At 40.4% G+C, this 18,266-nt stretch overlaps 1 protein-coding gene across 1 annotated transcript in view; it reads left to right on the forward strand.

Annotated features, from left to right (window-relative positions):
- CERK (ceramide kinase) overlaps positions 1-11,359 on the forward strand; it is a 46,864-nt gene extending 35,505 nt beyond the window's left edge. The window contains exons 11-13 of the mRNA XM_084292588.1: positions 4,957-5,162; positions 7,340-7,548; positions 8,562-11,359. Of these exons, the coding sequence (XP_084148714.1) occupies positions 4,957-5,162; positions 7,340-7,548; positions 8,562-8,661 (515 nt within the window). The 3' untranslated portion in view covers positions 8,662-11,359. The remainder of the gene's footprint in view (positions 1-4,956; positions 5,163-7,339; positions 7,549-8,561) is intronic.
- The last annotated feature ends 6,907 nt before the right edge of the window (positions 11,360-18,266 follow it).

Raw genomic sequence — 18,266 nt, forward strand, 5'->3', positions numbered from 1 at the left:
GAACATACTGACCAGCAGCCTCCTTACGCTCAAGTGATCAGTTATCTCCACATTCTCCATGTGTGTCCTCCCTTAATCAACCTTGTTTCATGGAATCATTCAGGTTGGAAAAGACCTCTAAGATCATCTAGTCCAACCTTTAACCTAGTACTTACAAGTCCACCACTAAGCCGTGCTACTAAGTTCTACATCTACATGTTTCTTGAAGACCTGCAGGGATGGTGACTTAACCACTTCCCTGGGCAGCCTGTTCCAATTCTGTACAACCCTTTCAGTAAAGAAATTTTTTGTATTATCCAACCTAATCCTACCCTGGTGCAACTTTAGGCCATTTCCCCTCATCACTTGGTGGCTGGGAGAAGAGCCTGATCCCCACCTCGTTATAGCTTCCTTTAAGGTAATTGTAGAGCATGATGATGTCTTCCCTGAGCTTCCTTTTCTGTAGGCTTAAACAACCTCAGTTCCCTTAGCCACTCCTCGTAAGAATTTTCTCTAGACCTTTCACCAGCTTTGTTGCCCTTCTCTGGATACGCTTCATCACCTCGATGTCCTTCTTGTTGTGAGGGACCCAAAACTGAACGCAGTACTCGAGGTGCGGCCTCACCAGAGCCGAGTACAGGGGGACGATCACCTCCCTAGTCCTGCTGGCCACACTGTTTCTGTTACAAGCCAGGATAATGTTTGCTTTCTTGGCCACCTGAGTACCCTGCTGGCTCATATTCAGCTGACTATCGACCAGTACACCCAGGTCCCTTTCCTCCTGGCAGCTTTCCAGCCACTCTTCCCCCAGCCTGTAGCACTGCATGGGGTTGTTGCATCCAGCACTTGACCTTGTTGAACCTCATACATTGGTCCAGCCTATCCAGATTCCTCTGCAGAGCCTTCCTACCCTCAAGCAGATCAACACTCCTGCTTAACTTGGTGTTGTCTGCAAACTTAGTGAGTGTGCCCTCTATCCTCTTGTCCAGATCATTGATAAAGGTATTGAAGAGAACTGTCCCCAGTACTGAGCCCTGGGGGACACCAACGGAGACAGGCCTCTGGCTGGACTTAACTTCATTCACCACAACTCTTTGGACCTGGCCACACAGCCAGTTTTTAATCCAATGAAGCATACACTCATTCAAGCCTTGAGCAGCCAGCTTCTTCAGGACAATACTGTGGGAAACAATGTCAAAAGCCTTACTGAAGTCTATGTATGCTACATCCAACAGCTCTTCCCTCATCCACTGAGCTTCACCTTGTTGTAGGAGATCAGGTCCATCAAGCAGGACCTGCCTTTGATAAACCCGTGCTGATCGGGCCTGATCCCCTTGTTGTCCTGTAAGTGCTATGTGATGCCACTCCAGATGATCTGCTCCATGAGCGTCCCCGGCACCGAGGTCAGACTGACAGGCCTGTATTTCCCTGGATCCTCCTTCTAGCCTTTCTTTCATATAGGTGTCATATTTGCTAGCTGCCAGTCAACTGGGACCTCCCCTGATAGCCAGGACTGCTGATAAATGATGGAAAGTGTCTTGGTGAGCACTTCTGGTGGCTCTCTGTATCCTCAGGTGGATTCCATCTGTCCCATTGACTTGTGTATGTCCAAGTGGTTTAGCAGATTGCTAACCATTTCTGCGTGGATTAGTCCTTCTGTGACTTTATGACTTCTTTCTTTAAGAGTGTCCAGCCTTCCTGGACTCCTTTGCCCTTCAGGACTGCCTTCCAAGGGATTCCACCAACCAGTATCCTTTACAGGCCAAAGTCTGCCCGCTGGAAGTCCAGGGTGGCAGTTCTGCTAACGTCCCTCCTTTCATTCCCAAGAATCAAAAACTCTATTAATTTGTGATCGCTCTGCCATCGATCCAGCCTTCACATCACCCACAAGGTCTTCTTTATTTAACAAGCAAAAGTTTCTTCCCCTTCTCCAGCCTTGTCTCCTCCCATATAAACAGCTGGATCTAGTTAAATTTCATCATTGTTTCCAGCTTTGCTACATCGATGCCCAAATTTGGAATTTCTAATAGGATCTATGTGATCCCATATGTGTGTGGTATTACTGGTATAGACACATCGGTGCTGTTGGCCTTGTAAGATGCAACTCCCCTAAAGGTGGTGGTCCCCTTCAGTTCTCTGTGCAATCTCTCACATAACTCGTCACAGCTGCCTGCAAAACCCAGACATCCTTTACAGCACTGTCTGTAACTTTCATCAGCTTCTCACACTGATAACTGTTAGGTTGAACTATTTCTTTTTTTATTTTTCCAGAAGTTTCTTATGTTCTGTTTGATTCCCTTAATCTCAGAGCAGAGTCATCATTTGCCTGCAGCCTGAACAAAGTCATTCTGTAGTTTGATGTATGTTTCTCTCTTCTCTCTTAAAATACATATTTTGAATCTAATTTAAATGATTTCTTTCTGTAATGTCCTTTTTGAAAGCAACATAAAAGATCAGCAGTAAAGCAAACATAATTGATACTAAAACCACTCTGGGAAATGATGTAAAAATGTTGAATTTAACAAAGCTACATTTCTTTTATTACTGATTTGTTTATCAGAATATAGAGAGAAAGACTAGATGCAAAAGTGATAGTTATTTTTAGCTTCCTTTAAGTCTTTTGTCATGTTACAATCCTTCTTTGTTTTCCCTGGAGTTCCAGTTTTCTGGGTTTTGTTACTGGAGAGGGGATAGTAAGAAATTCCAATAAATAAAAAAAAGAAGAAAAAAAAAAAGAAGATAGAAAACTTGAAAAGACAAGGTCTACAGGAACTTTTTTTTCCTCCTATTTTTCCTCTTTTCCTGGTGTATAAAGCTTGGAAGAGGTTAATTCAAAATGAATGTGTTACAGAATTTAGGTCCACAATTATCTAGACAATGTAGTAATCCTACAGTCACAGAATGGCTTGGGTTGGAAGGGACTCTAAAGATCATCTAGTTCCAACCCCCTTGCCAAGGACATGGATGCCACCCACTAGATCAGGTTGTCCAGGGTCCCATCCAGCCTGGCCTTGAGCACCTCCAGGGATGGGGCATCCACAGCTTCTCTGGGCAACACAGTCCAGTGCCTCACAACCCTCAGAGTAAAAAATGTCTTCCTGACATGTAATGTAAATCTCCCCTCCTTCAGTTTCAAACTGTTCCCCCTTTTCCTATCACTATCTGTCCATGTAAAGAGTTGCTCTCCATCTTTTTTATAAGTCCACTTTAAGTATTGAAAGGCTGTAATGCGGCTACCCTAGAGCCTTCTATTCTCTAGGCTGAATGTCCCGAGCTGTTCCAGCCCTCTGATCATCCCTGTGGCCCTCCTCTGGACCCCTTCTAACAGCCCCACATCCTTCTTGTGCTGGGGGCCCCAGACCTGGATGCAGGACTCCAGCTGGAGCCTCCCAAGGGCAGAGCAGAGGGGCACAATCCCCTCCCTCCCCTGCTGGCCATCCTTCTGTTGGTGCAGCCCAGGACGCAGTTGGCCTTCTGGGCTGCAGGCACACACTGCTGGCTCGTGTCAAGCCTTTCGTTCCCCAGAGCCCCCAAGTCCTTCTCTGTGGTGCTGCTCTCAGTGAGTTCTTCTCCCAGTCTATGTCCTGACCTGGGTTGCCCTGACCCAGGTGCAGCACCTTGCATTTGATCTTGTTGAACCTCAGTAATGATTCTCTAAAGTAGATGTAAGAACTAAGGTAGTAAGGCGTGAGAACTAAGCTAATAAAAATAACAGAATTTCAGGAAATGAAATAGATGGCTTGGTGTGCTATATATAATCTCATCAAAGAAGCACTGTGAATAATTAAAAACTAACCCCACTATGGACAAATGGATAGTGTTAGATTTCTAAGTCTCTATTAGTTAATATGCCTCAAAACCTCTACCTTACTGTGGTTTGATTATGAAACACATTAAACAATCTTAGATAAACAATTTTTTTTTGGTTGTTCCTTAATTTTTACCCCCCTATCCCCTACTGTGATACTTCACTCCTGAAATACAGCCCTAGAACTGTGAGTATCTCCACAGACTGTTCTGAAATCATTAGTACTGTGGAGTTGTTCATTTGAAATATCTGAGCCCGTTTATATTTGGAGGCAAAACAGAGTGTTATAGCTGCTTTATGGCTTTTTTATCGTAGTGGGGAAGGCAATTGTGTGTAATCTACAAATGCAAAGGCTTTTATTATCTGTTTTTATCCCTATAGATGAAAATACAGTTTAGATAACAACTCTGTGCAGCGGCTGCCAATGTAATCAGTCTTCGTTCCAGAAAATTCCTCTGCCTCTTGGTAGTGTTTATTCCATCACACATTTAAATTCAGTCCAGTTTTATTCTAACAGAACAGTTTTGCATTGTTGAAAACACTTTTATATTGTTTTCCAGGAGTCTCTGAATGTTTTTTTCGTGGAAAAATTCAACTCTGCTCATACTGTTCATCTGCAGACATTGTGGGGTGTCGTTAACAGATGTAGCAGCACTGCTGCATCCTGATGCTTCCTGAACCCTGAGTCATGTCCTCCCTCTTCAGATTTGGTTTTGTTGTTGCTGTGTTTGGGGCTGTTTTTTTTATAGTTTGTGGCATTGAGGCAGAAGAGGAATATTGGTTTAGAAACCAGACACTAAACCACTGTCTCTGCATTATTGTTTGCTTAAGACTTAACATGTCGAACAGCAAGAATAAAGTTAAAAGTCCTCCCAAAGTTTTAAGCTACAAGAGTTGCAACCTGCCTCTGTCTTCTCCCTGCCTGAGGCTTTGTGGTTTTACAGTAAGCAGTGTTAGTAGGTAACAATGGTCTGTGAAGGGAGGAAGCAACTTTTCTGTTAGTATATGAAAGACAGATTTTTTTTAAATGCAGTTTTTTTAGATGCGTAATGACAGTGCATAAACATGCCCAGTAAAACCTCTTAATCTGCCATTGATTGCTTTTTACTGTTCTTGTGAATCTATCAAATAATCTATCAAATATCCATGCCTTTATTCATGTGTTTCAGAAGATGAAGAAGAATGGAAGGTTATTAAAGGGAAATTTCTAGCCATCAATGCAGTAAATATGAGCTGTGCCTGTCCACGCAGTCCTAAAGGTCTTTCACCAGCAGCTCATCTGGCAGATGGTTCAGCTGACCTCATTCTAGTTCGTAAATGCTCCAGATTTGATTTTCTACGGCATCTTGTCAGAAATACAAACCAAGATGACCAGGTAGGTGTGTGTTCCCTTTGGCAGTGAACTCTCCAGGAGCAGCCTGAGTTGTAAATATTGACAATGGTATATGACAAAAAGAATATCTACAAAACAGGTTTTTAAAAAGTGCTTATACATTTTGTATGACTTAATCTTAGCATGTGTACCATCAGAAAAATCACTTAAACTAACTCAAGTCTTTGGCCTACAGCATTCTATATTATATTTATTTCAGCTTGGAGAAAAGGAGGCTGAGGGGAGACCTCATTGCAGCCTACAGCTTCCTCATGCCGGGGAGTGAAGGGGGGGTGACCTATTCTGCTTATTCACCAGTGATAGGACCTGCTGGAATGGTGTCAAACTGAGGCAGGGGAGGTTTAGGCTAGACATCAGGAAGAGGTTCTTCACCAAGAGGGTGTTTGCACACTGGAACAGGCTCCCCAGGGAAGTAGTCACTGCACCAAGCCTGTCTGAATTTAAGAAGCATTTGGACTGTGCACTTAGTCACATGGTCTAAAATTTTGGGTTGATCTGTGTGGTGCCAAGAGTTGGACTCGATCCTTATGGGTCCCTTCCAACTCGGAATATTCTATGATTCTAACCAAATTCCACTTTTATTAGTTAAATTCCTTCTTATAATATTTTGAGTATATTTACTATTTGGACAATATTTAAAATGTTACCAGATCTGTGCACACACTTCATGAAAAATTGTTCACAGCAATATAATGTAGCTGAGGTAGAAGACCTAGCAAGGAATAATAATTCTTGTAAAATGTATAAAAATATGATGTAGAAAAAACTTACTAGAACTACAGTTTGATTCTAAACTGCAGGCCTAGAGCAGGATTTTAATACATCTGTGTGACATGAGCTTTAGGCATTCAGCTTCAGAGTGCTTCCTTGCATAAGTTACAGCTGTCAGGAGAAACTGCAAGGGGAGATTGATCACTGCTTTGGAGTGTAATACCTGTTGAAAGTAGAGCTATGGCTATGAATGCACGCACTTTAATATTTGTCACAACCTGATATTATTAACAAGTTCTGGCAGATAACCGAACAATACACTAATGGCATATCTGGTTATAGCAACAACAAATCTCATTTGTTTGCATTGCTACTCTTCATCCTCTAGAGTTTGTATAAATTCTCCTTCTTGTATTTCCTTCTTACCATTCCCAGGCACATTGTGTTTGTCTGTGTTCTGTCTTCCCACTGTTCTTTGTCTCTTCTTCTTCCCTTCACTCCTTCTTATTCTCTCTGTTTCCTCAGTATTTTTGGTTATTTGAAGCCTTTCCTAGCTGCCTTTCCAATTGGCTTCAAGATTTATTAATCTTTATCAATCAATCTATCAATTTTAAATTAGTAAAACATATAAATGATAAAAACAAACTATATGAAAATATATTATGCAATAATAATTATTATAATATATGTAATTATATCATTACTATCATAAAATAAGAAATAATTATAATAACATTCTGCTTAGCCATGATACATGAGAGCATTCACAAGTGGCTCTATGCAGCCAGTGATAACCAGTTTTTGCAGCTAAACTTTTGGCCTGGAATGCTTCTTAGTGAATCTCAGACTCAAACCTTAGTTTTACCTGAATTAGCTAGTTGAAATGATTTTATTTTGCTGGAGTATAATAATATCTCCATATATTCGTATTTTCCTATACACACAGCTCTCCAATCTCTCTAATTCTTTGATTAGGGCAGTGGTTGGCTCATCTCAAGGTACTCTTCCAAAATTCAGAAGCATAAGACTTTCAGAAAAGTGTATGTTTCTTAAGGGCTGTAGTGAACAGGTCCTGAGGATGGTACAAGTTTCCAATCCAAACCTTTTTGACTTAAATTCCATGTTATAATTGTTTCTTACAGTTTATTCATAGTTCTTATACTCTATACTCATAATCTCAGAACCTGTAACCTCATTACCCTTAAAGTGGCAGTACTGCTGTTCCGTGAAGACAACCATCAAAAATAAGGTTTCAGTTCTGCTTTATGGTTTTTGACTTTTGCAGTTTCTTAAAAACAAGTATCACTCTATGCCTCAGGTTAAAGTCTCTAGAAAATTGGAACGGATGGACTTTATTGAATACCAAATGCTGCATGCTGAGTTTCTTTACGCATCAAGTATATTTAAGTAATTGTAATTGCCTTTTTTGATTATTTCTTTCTTTGTAGTTTGACTTCTCATTTGTAGATGTTTATCGGGTGAAGAGTTTTCAATTTACATCAAAGCTTTCAGAAGACAATGGAAGCAATGTTGCAGACATAGGAAAGAAACGTTTTGGCCAGTTCTGTAGAGATCACCCAGCCTGTTGCTGCAATATTGCTGACAGCACTTGGAATTGTGATGGAGAAACTCTGGATAGTTCAGCAATTGAAGTGAGGTGAGCATCTACTTCTCTCTGCATCTACCAAGAAGATATTAAGCCTTTTCATTGACGTAAAGGTGCTAATAAAGATACCCCAAAAACGTATCCCCCCAGCAAATTCGAGTCTTCTGATAATAAACTTAGATTATTGTTGTTAAGTTTTGGGTCCTTTCTAGTAAACACTCCAGCTATGTAATGTAAATGAAAATATATATTGTAAATGACCTCTTTAAGATAGATAGATGACCCTACCCTCAAAGTCCTGCTTAGTTCTTAGAAACTGGTGTTATATGCTTGAAGTGCTGAAGGGTGGAGGTCTTGGTGGAAGGATTCTTTTAGACAAATGCAGTATTTCATTAGTCTGAGCACTAGCTCTTGCAACTAAACAAAGCATTTTTCAGGAAAATAGTAGTATTTTTTCCTTTTTTTAAAAAAGTCATATAGAAGCCACCTGATGTGTTTAACTAGCGTCTTAACTAGCATCTTACAGAAATACTGAGTATGTCCTGTATTGTGTATATTTTGACGCACAGCACAGTCTTATCTCCAGCCTTGGCATATGGAGAAAGAAGATTGCAGTTCTACAAATGAACAAATTGGAAGGGAATAACAGCTTTGAAATTTTGAAGGGCTTTTTAATTTGTTTTGTTTGGTTTTGTTTATTGTAGATTAAAGGGAAATACAAATACAAAATATGTGCATCCAAGTTTGTTCCATTCAAATGCAATCTCACAACAGTCTGAGTGATTTATGTAAGAACAGTGTATGTTATACAAGGTCAGATCCTCTAAGTATCCCATGTCACTTAACTGTGTGGAAAAGAGTAGTAGCAAGAGTGATGTATGTGTGAAAACATCCAGTCTTCTTTGCAGGGGAGGATTGTATCAAGAATGAGGGCTATTTTTGTAGTCTGAAGCAAAGAATTTTGCCTAACTGCTTGAGATACACAGATTATTAAAACGAAATATATAGTACCTACTTATATTAAAAAAAAAAAAGTATGATTAATTGATTTCCATATTTTTCAGGGTTCACTGCCAGTTAATGAAACTGTTTGCAAGAGGAATCGAGGAAAACTGTAAAGATGAAGCTGCCTACAGCCACAGTAGCATTGAACACTTACTATAGACACTGTTCCTCCAATGGGGAGAAGAAAAAATAAAAGCTCAAGGAAATTGAGTATATATGCATTTTAGTCAAATTGACAAGTATTTTAAAAATTCAGTTGTTTTTTTTTTTTTTGTGATGGCTTCAATATAATTTTAGACATTTTATTTCACTGTGTATTTTTGTAACATTCTAATCATTAAAATGTCTTGAAGTCATGTAATCTAATTTATGTTAGATTGGCATATATGTATGTATTCCCAATGACTGATAAATACTCTGTGCTTTTCTAGAGAGCTAATTTAGCAGCTGTGTTGCAATAATATTTAAATATTATAAAACATTGAACTTTATATTGCCATCAAACCAAGATATCAGGACAAGATGTTTTCAGAGTCTGAGAGGATGTTTTCTGCTGGGAGTGTTATGTAGTTGCATGTGGCTTAAATGCTGGACAACGGTGTTGTCTTTTGCATTTTTTTTATTTTTTTTCTTAGTAAAATCTTGCATTTTCTAATTCTGACAATACCTTGCAACTTATCAATGCAATTCAAACACACATTCCTGGCTTTAAGTAATAACAATAACAATTTAGAAATATTTTGAAAAATAAAAGCACATCTGTATATAGACCATACCTTCTCTCATGTAATCTATTTATAAATGCTTCCTTGCATGCTGCTTTTTGGGTTTATAAAGGGTTTTATGACTGTTTGGATGATACCAAATACCACACACTGCAACTGAAATGTCTTGTCAGCGACTGGTAGTGATACATATGATACCAGGAAGGCATAGGCAAGGGAAGATATAAATATCTTGTAAAACACCAGCAAATTTTACATTTCTAAAAATAACTAAAATTAACATATGAAAAGCTTCCCTTTTCAGTACACAATTCTTTGGAGATTCTACTAGATACATTAAAATGTCTTTGCAAAATAAGTTGTTGGAATGTTGTTTAAAGATATGATTCAATGATTGAATGTTTTAAAGTAATATTTTTATTTAAATAGGAAACAATTTGTGTTGTGAAGTCAAGGGAAGAAACTGTTATATGATAAATCACAAATCACTGTGCTGACTCGTTTTTACAGCAAATACATAAGACTATCATGTACAGCTATTGAGTGATTATTTGTGTATGAATTTGTGTATTGTGGCACACACATATACTGTGTGCAGGCTTGGTGCTGAATTTTGCTCTTCTCATACAGGTTTATTCCTGTTTGGTGAGGATCAGAAGCTAGTCCCTGCTCTCTTCTGTAAACCTTACTGCATCTCAGATTTGTGTGTGTCTGAACAGCTAATGACTCTCTCTATTCATGTATATCTATTGGCACTTCTGTCATTCAGCTTATATTAGTTTCAGTCTCCTGTGTATTTGCTCTGTGTAAGCCATGGTGATCGGTTGGTTTATTACTGAAACACTTGAAATTTGTTTTAAGTGGCTGTTGTTTTTGTTTTTGTTTTTGTTTTTTCCATTGAAACATTCCAGTTTTGTGTAATATTAAAATGTTGTGCTATATTGTTGCTATAAAGTATTATTCATACTGTTGCATTCATACTGTATGACAAAAAAAAAAAAAAAAACCACTTGCAAATAATAATTGATTACAGTCATACAAAGTTTAGGATCTGTTTCTCATTATATAGAGTTTCAGGGAGATACTTGAAAACTTTTCCAAAAGTAGTACTGTACTTTCTTCAGTGATGCAATGAGTTGAAAAGTTGATTCATCCAATGTTTTTCAGACATTTGTTATGTATACTGTATTTTTTAAGCCATTTTTAGTAAGCGAAATAGTACTTTTGAACCAAGAACCCTGTTGAAAAATCAAATTATGCAGTCATACAAATGCAAATATCTTCTGAAAGTGTCATTTGTGTAAAAAGTTTTAGTTAGATTGATCTATCCAGGAATATTGTGAAAAAAATGAGATTTCAAATTACTGTAATTCTTGGGCAGGATATGACAGTATACACTCAGCTCACCAACAGACAAGGACTTTTATGAAGCATTACAGCTATCTAGATCACTTTCTTATTTATGAGAACAGAAGTAAATACTAGCCAGCTCTTTTCATTATTTTGCTAGCAAGTCATGAGACTCCTAACTCAAAAAACAGTGGATTAGTTACATTGTGAATGTATACTGAAGTGCTCTGAGTACTTTTTTTCTGAAAAAAACACAGTTTTTTTCTGAAACTGTGCACTTGGTATTTCCAAAAAAGCCCACAGTTAAGGCCCCCCTTCTGAGAAATGAGCTACCAGACAAGAAGGGAAAAAAGATCATTTGGTAGTATGGTAATGAAGTGTGAAGTAAATACTAAAGGTGTTGCAACATAATAAAATAAAATCTCTTAGAAAATAGAAAAGCTACATAGCTGCATTTGAATAATTCTACTTGTAGCATATTATACTAGCAAAGCATCATAGTTGAGTTGTATGAAATGTCCAGTGTATTTTAAGAAGAGAGCTGTATAAGTAATGTCTGCATTCGTTTTAATTCTAGTAGTTTGTGTTGTTTTTTGTTTGTTTGTTTGTTTGTTTTTTTTCTCTGAATGTAGTCTCAATATGAAAATCATTTATAGGAAAACCAAGTTCGATTTCCTTTTTTATTTCCCAATCTTGCTGGCTTCAAGATTAGAAAATGTGTTCTGTTTTATGAGGCTAAGGGAATTCATTTAAAAAAAATAAATAAATAATGTTGTGCAGCAGCAGTACTGTGGTTTTATTCTTTTCACAATTTGATTTAAAAAAAAAAAAAAAAAAAAAGCCTGTTGAGAGATTTCAGCCCCACAAAGGTAACGTACTCAGTGTAATGGACATGCCCATGTTAAACCAGGCCGAGAAGTAATTCATAAGGTTTCACTGATGTTGACTACAGCTGTATAGCAAGAGTGAGTGTGGGCAAACACTGAGAGTGAAGGAAAACAACTAGTGAAGCTAGATTTCTACTAAAACTATGTAACTCTATTAAGAGAAACTTAAGATTGAAGGAGGAGAAGTAACTTAGTTGTGAGGATTTAGAGGTTTTGGTTATGGAAAATTTTAAACTGTAACAAGTCAAAACCAACTACCATTGTAAGAAACACAGAATATATATTGTACTATAAGCAGTACCGACTATATGCCAAGAAGATGTTTTTAGAGTTTCATCGCAATAATTATTAGTGATACAGCACACTTCCAAGTAAGAAGTACGATGTGTTCTTTATAGGTGAGCAGTGGACACAGTAGGAATATGATTTTCAACACTTCAGACAGTTCTGCTTTTGAAGTTACCCAACAAGCCAATGTTTGCAGGATGTCATAAGACTTCTTCAATGAAAATGTTTATTCATGAATGGGAAGATGATATGTAGAACCAGAAATCTCCGTCTTGCTGTTCAAATATTATTTCCTTAGAACTCCTGCCTTAATCCCTATGAATTAAATGAATAATAGGACTTCATCATTTTTATTCTCACTAGTCATATTGCTTATTCCAAACTTTCAATAGGTTAGTTAAATACATTTAATAGGCTGATTTTTAAGTTGCAGTAAATGAATTCTGTCCATAATGAAGCAAATCTCCTCAGCCTTGTCTTACCCTCTGATATGCACATAGTGTACATCTTGCAAAGAGCTTATGTATGTTCTTAATGTGTGACAAGACCCATTATTTAAAAGGAATTGGGGTAATCTGCCCCAATTTAGTCCTTTCAAATACTCTGCAATGAGACAGCTAACACTTTTTTATTTACTAACACTTTTTTATTTAATTTCCCCCTGCTAAAAATAATTTCTAACATGTACCTACTGAAATTGCCAACAAGGGGCTGTCTTCAAAAGATGTTTCCTTCTTTAAGACTCTTCCATGTTTGAAATGATAGTGTGCTGGGTTAGGGAGCTGTTTCAACTACAGTGCATTTTTGTTTGTTACATGTAAAAAGTTTTTCCATGTCAAATGGAAAAAAAAAAAAAAGCTTTACTAAAATCTGGAAAGATTGCATCAACCGGTTTCCTTTGGTCAACTAGGTGGGTAACCTTGTCATAAAAGGAAATAAAGTTCCTTAAACAGGACCTTCCCCTCATGAATCCATGTCAGTTGTGACCAACGACTGTGTTGTCGTTTGAGTGTTTTTTGGTAACTCCCAGAATAATCTCCGCAATTTTACCAGGCACTGCACCGAGACTGTCAGGCCTGCAATTACTGGGGTCTTCTTTCTTGCCCTTCTTGAAGATTGGAACAAAGCTAGCTTCCTAAAAAAGCTTGCTAGCTTCCAGCCAACTGGGGTCTCTCCAGATCCCCAACAATTGAGAGAGGTCTTACAATGACATCAACCAGCTCTGAGTACTTTGAGTACCCTGGGATGAATCCCTTCAGACCCCATAGACTTATATGCATCCAGGTGGAGCAGCAAATCCCACACAAATTTGGAGTTGGCTGAAAGTTTATCATTTCCACAGTCGTGGTCCTCCAACTCAGGACTCTGGGGGTCCCAGGGCCCATCGTCAGCATTGAAGACAGAGGCAAAGAAAGCATTAACCAGTTCTGCTTTGTCTACATCCCTGTTTGTGAGCTGGTCATCCTCATCAAGTAATGGATCAATGTTATCTCTGGCCCTCCTTTTCATGTTAACATACTTGAAAACATTCTCTTCACTGTCCCCCACGGTGCTGGCCAACTTTAACTCTAACTGAGCTTTGGCCACGCAGATTTTCTCCCTACAATGGCAAACATCATCCTTGTAGTCCTTCCATGTCACCCAACCTCTCTTCCAGTGGCCATAGGCTTTTTTTCCTGCCTAAACTCTAGTAGATCCCTGCTCAGCCAAACTGGCGTTCTGCCCTGCCTCCTTCACTTCTGACATTTTGGAATTGCCTGGTCCTGTGCTCTTAAGAGGTACTTAAAAATTGACCAGCACTGATGGACCACAATGCCTTCAAAAGCAGTTTCTTGGGCACCTTACAAATTAGTTCCCTGATTAGCCTGAAGTCTGCTCTCTCCAAATCCTGAGTTGTTTTTTTGTGACAATTTTCCTCCCATCATCAAAGACTTTAAACTTGACTGCTTCATGGTCACTATGGCCAAGATGGCCACCCATCATCGCTTCACCCATGAGACCCTCTCTGCTCATAAGCAACAGATCTAGGAGGGCACCTTTCCTAGTCAGCTCCCTTAGTACCTATACCATGGAGTTATCAGCAGGTGCTTTGAGAATCTCCTGGACCTGTTTGTGTCAGCTGTGTGGTATTCCCAGTTAACATCTGGCAGGTTGAAACCATCCCTAAGGACAAGGGCAGCTGGCCTAGAGGTATCTCTTAGTTTCTTAAAGAATAATTCATCAGTCTGTCATTGTCCTGGCTAGGGATTCCTGGAAAGGATGAAAGTGAGCAAATGCAAAACAGTTTATATGAAGAAGGAGGGAAAGGGAAAGAAGGGAAAGAAGGGAAAAGGAAAGGGAGAAGGGAAAGAGAAAGGGAGAAGGGGGAAAGGAAGGGAAGGGATTAAATAGAAATAGGAAAATAAAATGCAGACATGCTAGTTTGTTGTTTCATATTGTTTTGTTTTTCTGGAAAGCATTGCCCAGTCATGTTTACTTTAACTATACAGAAAATCTGGCACTAAAAGCTTGAATAGATTACCAGAAATTTGAATATTTACAACTGGTAGAGAGAATAAACACTTCATCACTTGTGAAGACATATTTCTAAGTTGTTTAGTCGTGGTCTATATCCCCACTTGCAAACTTCAGCAAAATAGCAGCATCACTCGAAGAGGTGTTAAAGGGCAATTGTAAAAGCAGCTCCTCGTAGCAATGCGCAGTAATCTGAAATGGCTGCTGAATTTAATCTGCTGGTATTTTTCATGTTAATATTTAGCAACTGTATTTTAGGAAAGGGGGGGGGGGGGATCGGGCAGGAAGCAAGAAGTGCTATGTTAGTACCTCAGTGCTGCTGAGGTTAAAGCTGTAGGACAGCAACTCACGCCAGCTAAGGGGCTGCTCCATAAACCTTTTAACTTCAGGCAAACTTGCCAAGGAAAACGACTGCATACCTAAATGCCTCTGCTGTTGCTGGTAGATGTTCGTGTAAGCTGCTCTCCCAAGCCTGCAGTGATGTGGGCTTTGCAAAGCAGTTTAGCCACCAGAACATATTGCTTAAAGATTTTTATGGCTAGAAAACTTTATTTGCTTAACTGAATTGCCTTTTCGGTATTTAAGCTTCCTTGTTCTGGCCACAGCAGGCAGAGGGAATGGGTCATTCCCTTCAAGGCACTGCCCTTACCTATGTTACTGTCTTCCCTCTTAGTCTGCTGCTCTTCGCTTATGCAGCATTAATATTCAGACAGAGGGGGGGGAAAGATTTTTGAGCAGAATATCGATATCAAGAAAAACTGCTTGAAGCTGATTTCTATTTACCACCAAAGAAGTGACTCTGTAGAAAGAAAGCAAGTATTGACAGGCTTGCTACAGAAGAGGAATGCATATCTGCATAACGTCTTCAATCAAAGCAGATGCTGTTAGTTCCTGGAGATCATGTTTTCATAGAACACTGTCTGCAGCTTCGATGGATGTATTTAGAATAGATACCTCCCCTTAGCAATACTTATCAAAGAAATAACTACTCTGATGGTTGCAAGGCTGGTGGATTCTGCACCGCCCCTAGCTTAAGAACGATCAACCCAATAAAATAAGTAGCTCTCAGGTGTGCTCTGCTTGTCCATTTTTTCTTGTAATGCTGAAGCTTTTCAAGGGAAAACAGGCAAAACCTGAACATTTTGGCATTGATTTAGTTGCAAGTTCGTGCTAAAGGTTTTCAGAAAACCCTCAGCTTGTTGATAGCAGTGCCAGGAAAGAGCAAACATGGGCGTATTCTCCCACTGGAACTGCAGATTGTGCTGTTTGTTCTCCTCTGTGCGTAGGCAAAGCTTTAGGCTAACAAAAGAGTATGTATTTTCCCTAGATAAAAGCATTTACAGACTCAATGGAGGAAAGCACGCCAGGGAGGAAGCACAGACCTGCTGCTGTCTGTACTCAGGAGTCCATCCTCAGGCTGCTGAAGTGGGAACAGCAGGCAGAGGCTGTGCTTTGTTGTAAGGTTTCCTCTGAGTGGAATAAAGCAGAAGAGGGATGAGACGAGCACAGATATCAAAAGATGCATGGCTATGCACACTCAGCAGTCCAATCGCACTCTCACAGTCAACAAAAATGTTGTCCTGTGTCTGTGAAAACAGCTCAGGTTTGGGGACTGAAGGCTGTCTGCCCTGCCTTCATTTGTTGCAGGAAATTTCACTGATGTGGGATAAATTCAGTAACACTGCTGTGAAAAAGCTCAGCAGGAATTTGCTAGCAAAGTGGATTGTGCTCATTTTCTTCACCTGAATTTAAAGATGAAAAGGAAGATGAGGAAAGGGTTGCTGACTCACCCCATCCCTTACTGAGAGTCTGACACAATGCATCTTACTTTGCACTTGCAAGGGGAGTAGGAGACTACTGGTACTTCTACTAATTTCTACCAAGGCTTCTAATGTATGCCTCCTAAAAAAGACTGCTGAGATACCAGAACCCCTTTGCGTGCTTGATGTGGTTGGGAGCTAAGGAAATGAATGTTCTGCCCTTTGGAAGTACCAATAGCTGTACTTTGTTTGGATTCCCTTCAGTCTCAGGACACAGGATATGTCTCTCAGTGATGCTGGCCAGAGCTTCCTATGCAGTGGCAAATGCCTTCCTGGTGCAAGGCAATGACTGAAACACACTGCAATTACTGTGCTTTTAATGCTTCTCCTAATGCCACTCAGGTGGGGTTGGATCTCTGCTGTCTCCCTAAAGATTGGGAAGCACACATCAGAAGCCCACCGAAATGTCTCCTGCAGTGCTGCCTTGCCTCTCCCTCTCTGTTCCTCATGAGGGGCAGGCGCTGAGCTCTGCTCTCTGGGACAGCGACAGGACCCAAGGGAACGGCATGGAGCTGGGACAGGGCAGGGTCAGGGTGGGTTTTAGGGAAAGGTTCTGCACCCAGAGGGTGGTCGGGCACTGGGACAGGCTCCCCAGGGCAGTGGGCATGGCACCAAGCTGCTGGAGTTCAAGAATCATTTGGACAATGCTCTCAGACACACAGTCTGATTTTTGTGTGGTTCTGTGTGGAGCCAGGAGTTGGACTCAGTGATCCCTGTGGGTCCCTTCCAACTCACGGTATTCTATGATTCTATGATTTCTACTGCCATCAAAGTGATGTCTTACTAACAGGGTTTGGTCCATGTGAAGATGCAATCAGAAGACCTCTATCAGGAAATAAGGTTGCCATTATCACTAGGCTAAGACCACAGACATTTTAGCAGGAGAGGAGGACTCTGTGGTTTTCTTTCTCATATATGCTGAGATGTATGCTGAGAAACCCCTGGAATGCACCAGAAAAAATATGCGGGTATCCTCTATGGTTGTACAACCAGTCCTGATTAGCAGGAGTGGCCTGTAGCCATCAGGAGCACTGATGTAGAATATGCCCTGCACAGGACATATCATCAGATCAGGATGTGCTTCTCATTGATAGCTCTAATACAAATCATGCTGTGCCTCCAGAATGCAGAGGTTTCAGCGAGGAGCAACCAACAGGGAGCAGACAAAACAAGCTATACAAAATAGAGGAGTTCACAGAGCTCTTGTTAATGATGTCTGCAATGGACTTGCTGACTGTGAACTGCCGAGCTATGGAGCTGCAGGGGCTGAGCACAATCAGCTCACTGAAGGCACTGCCCACTCATTTACGTGATGGTGAGAGCCTGGCAACACACGCACTGGCACTCCAAATCTTGTGGCAGCTCTTGCTCAAATGTCTAAAAGTTTCTCACTTGTAGGTAGCCATGCTATGCCAGGAATCCCACTGTCTATGTCGTTGACAAAAAAAGCAAACCGTACCCGTCCCAAGACAGACCCCTGAGGGACACCGCTCATCATCAGCCTCCACTTAGCCATTGGCTGCCACTCTCTGGGTGTTGTCCTCAAGCCAATTCCTTAACTACTGAATGGTCCACCTTCAAATCCATGTCTCCAACGTTCTGTTGCATCAGGTGGTCTTGAACCTGCTCTTTGCTTACAGTGGGAGTGACTTTGCTCCCCTAGCCCTCACTTAAAGGTTCAGGGAAACAAGAGATGTGGAAAGCCTGCCTGGCAGTGAAGACTGAGGCAAAGAAGTTGCTGAGTACCTCAGCCTCCTCCATGTCTGCTGTTACCAGTTCACCCTTCTCATTTATCTCGTTTATCCTTGGCCTATAATATCATAAGTATCAGGCTGTTACAGCAGAGTGATGAGCAGGAAGAAGATTGACACTGAGAGGTTGACCAAGCACTGGCACAGGCTGCCCAGAGAGGCTGTGGGGCCTCCTCCTTGGAGACCTTCAGAAGCCGCCTGGACGTGGTCCTGGGCAGCCTGCTCTGGGTGTCCCTGCTTGGGCAGGGCTTGGAGCACCCAGCCTCCAGAGGGCCCTGCCAGCCTCACCTTTCTGTGACTCTGTGAGAGGTTACAACATCAGGACATTTTAAATAGGGCAGCAGGGTCTATGAGGTGTGTACAAATTAAGATGGAGAAGCAGCATCTTGTCCTTTGGGCTTGTGGCACGGAGAGGCCCCCATGTTTACA

The sequence above is a fragment of the Netta rufina genome (genome assembly GCF_964035555.1).
Source record: "Netta rufina genome assembly, chromosome: 1".
Classification (NCBI taxonomy): domain Eukaryota; kingdom Metazoa; phylum Chordata; class Aves; order Anseriformes; family Anatidae; genus Netta; species Netta rufina.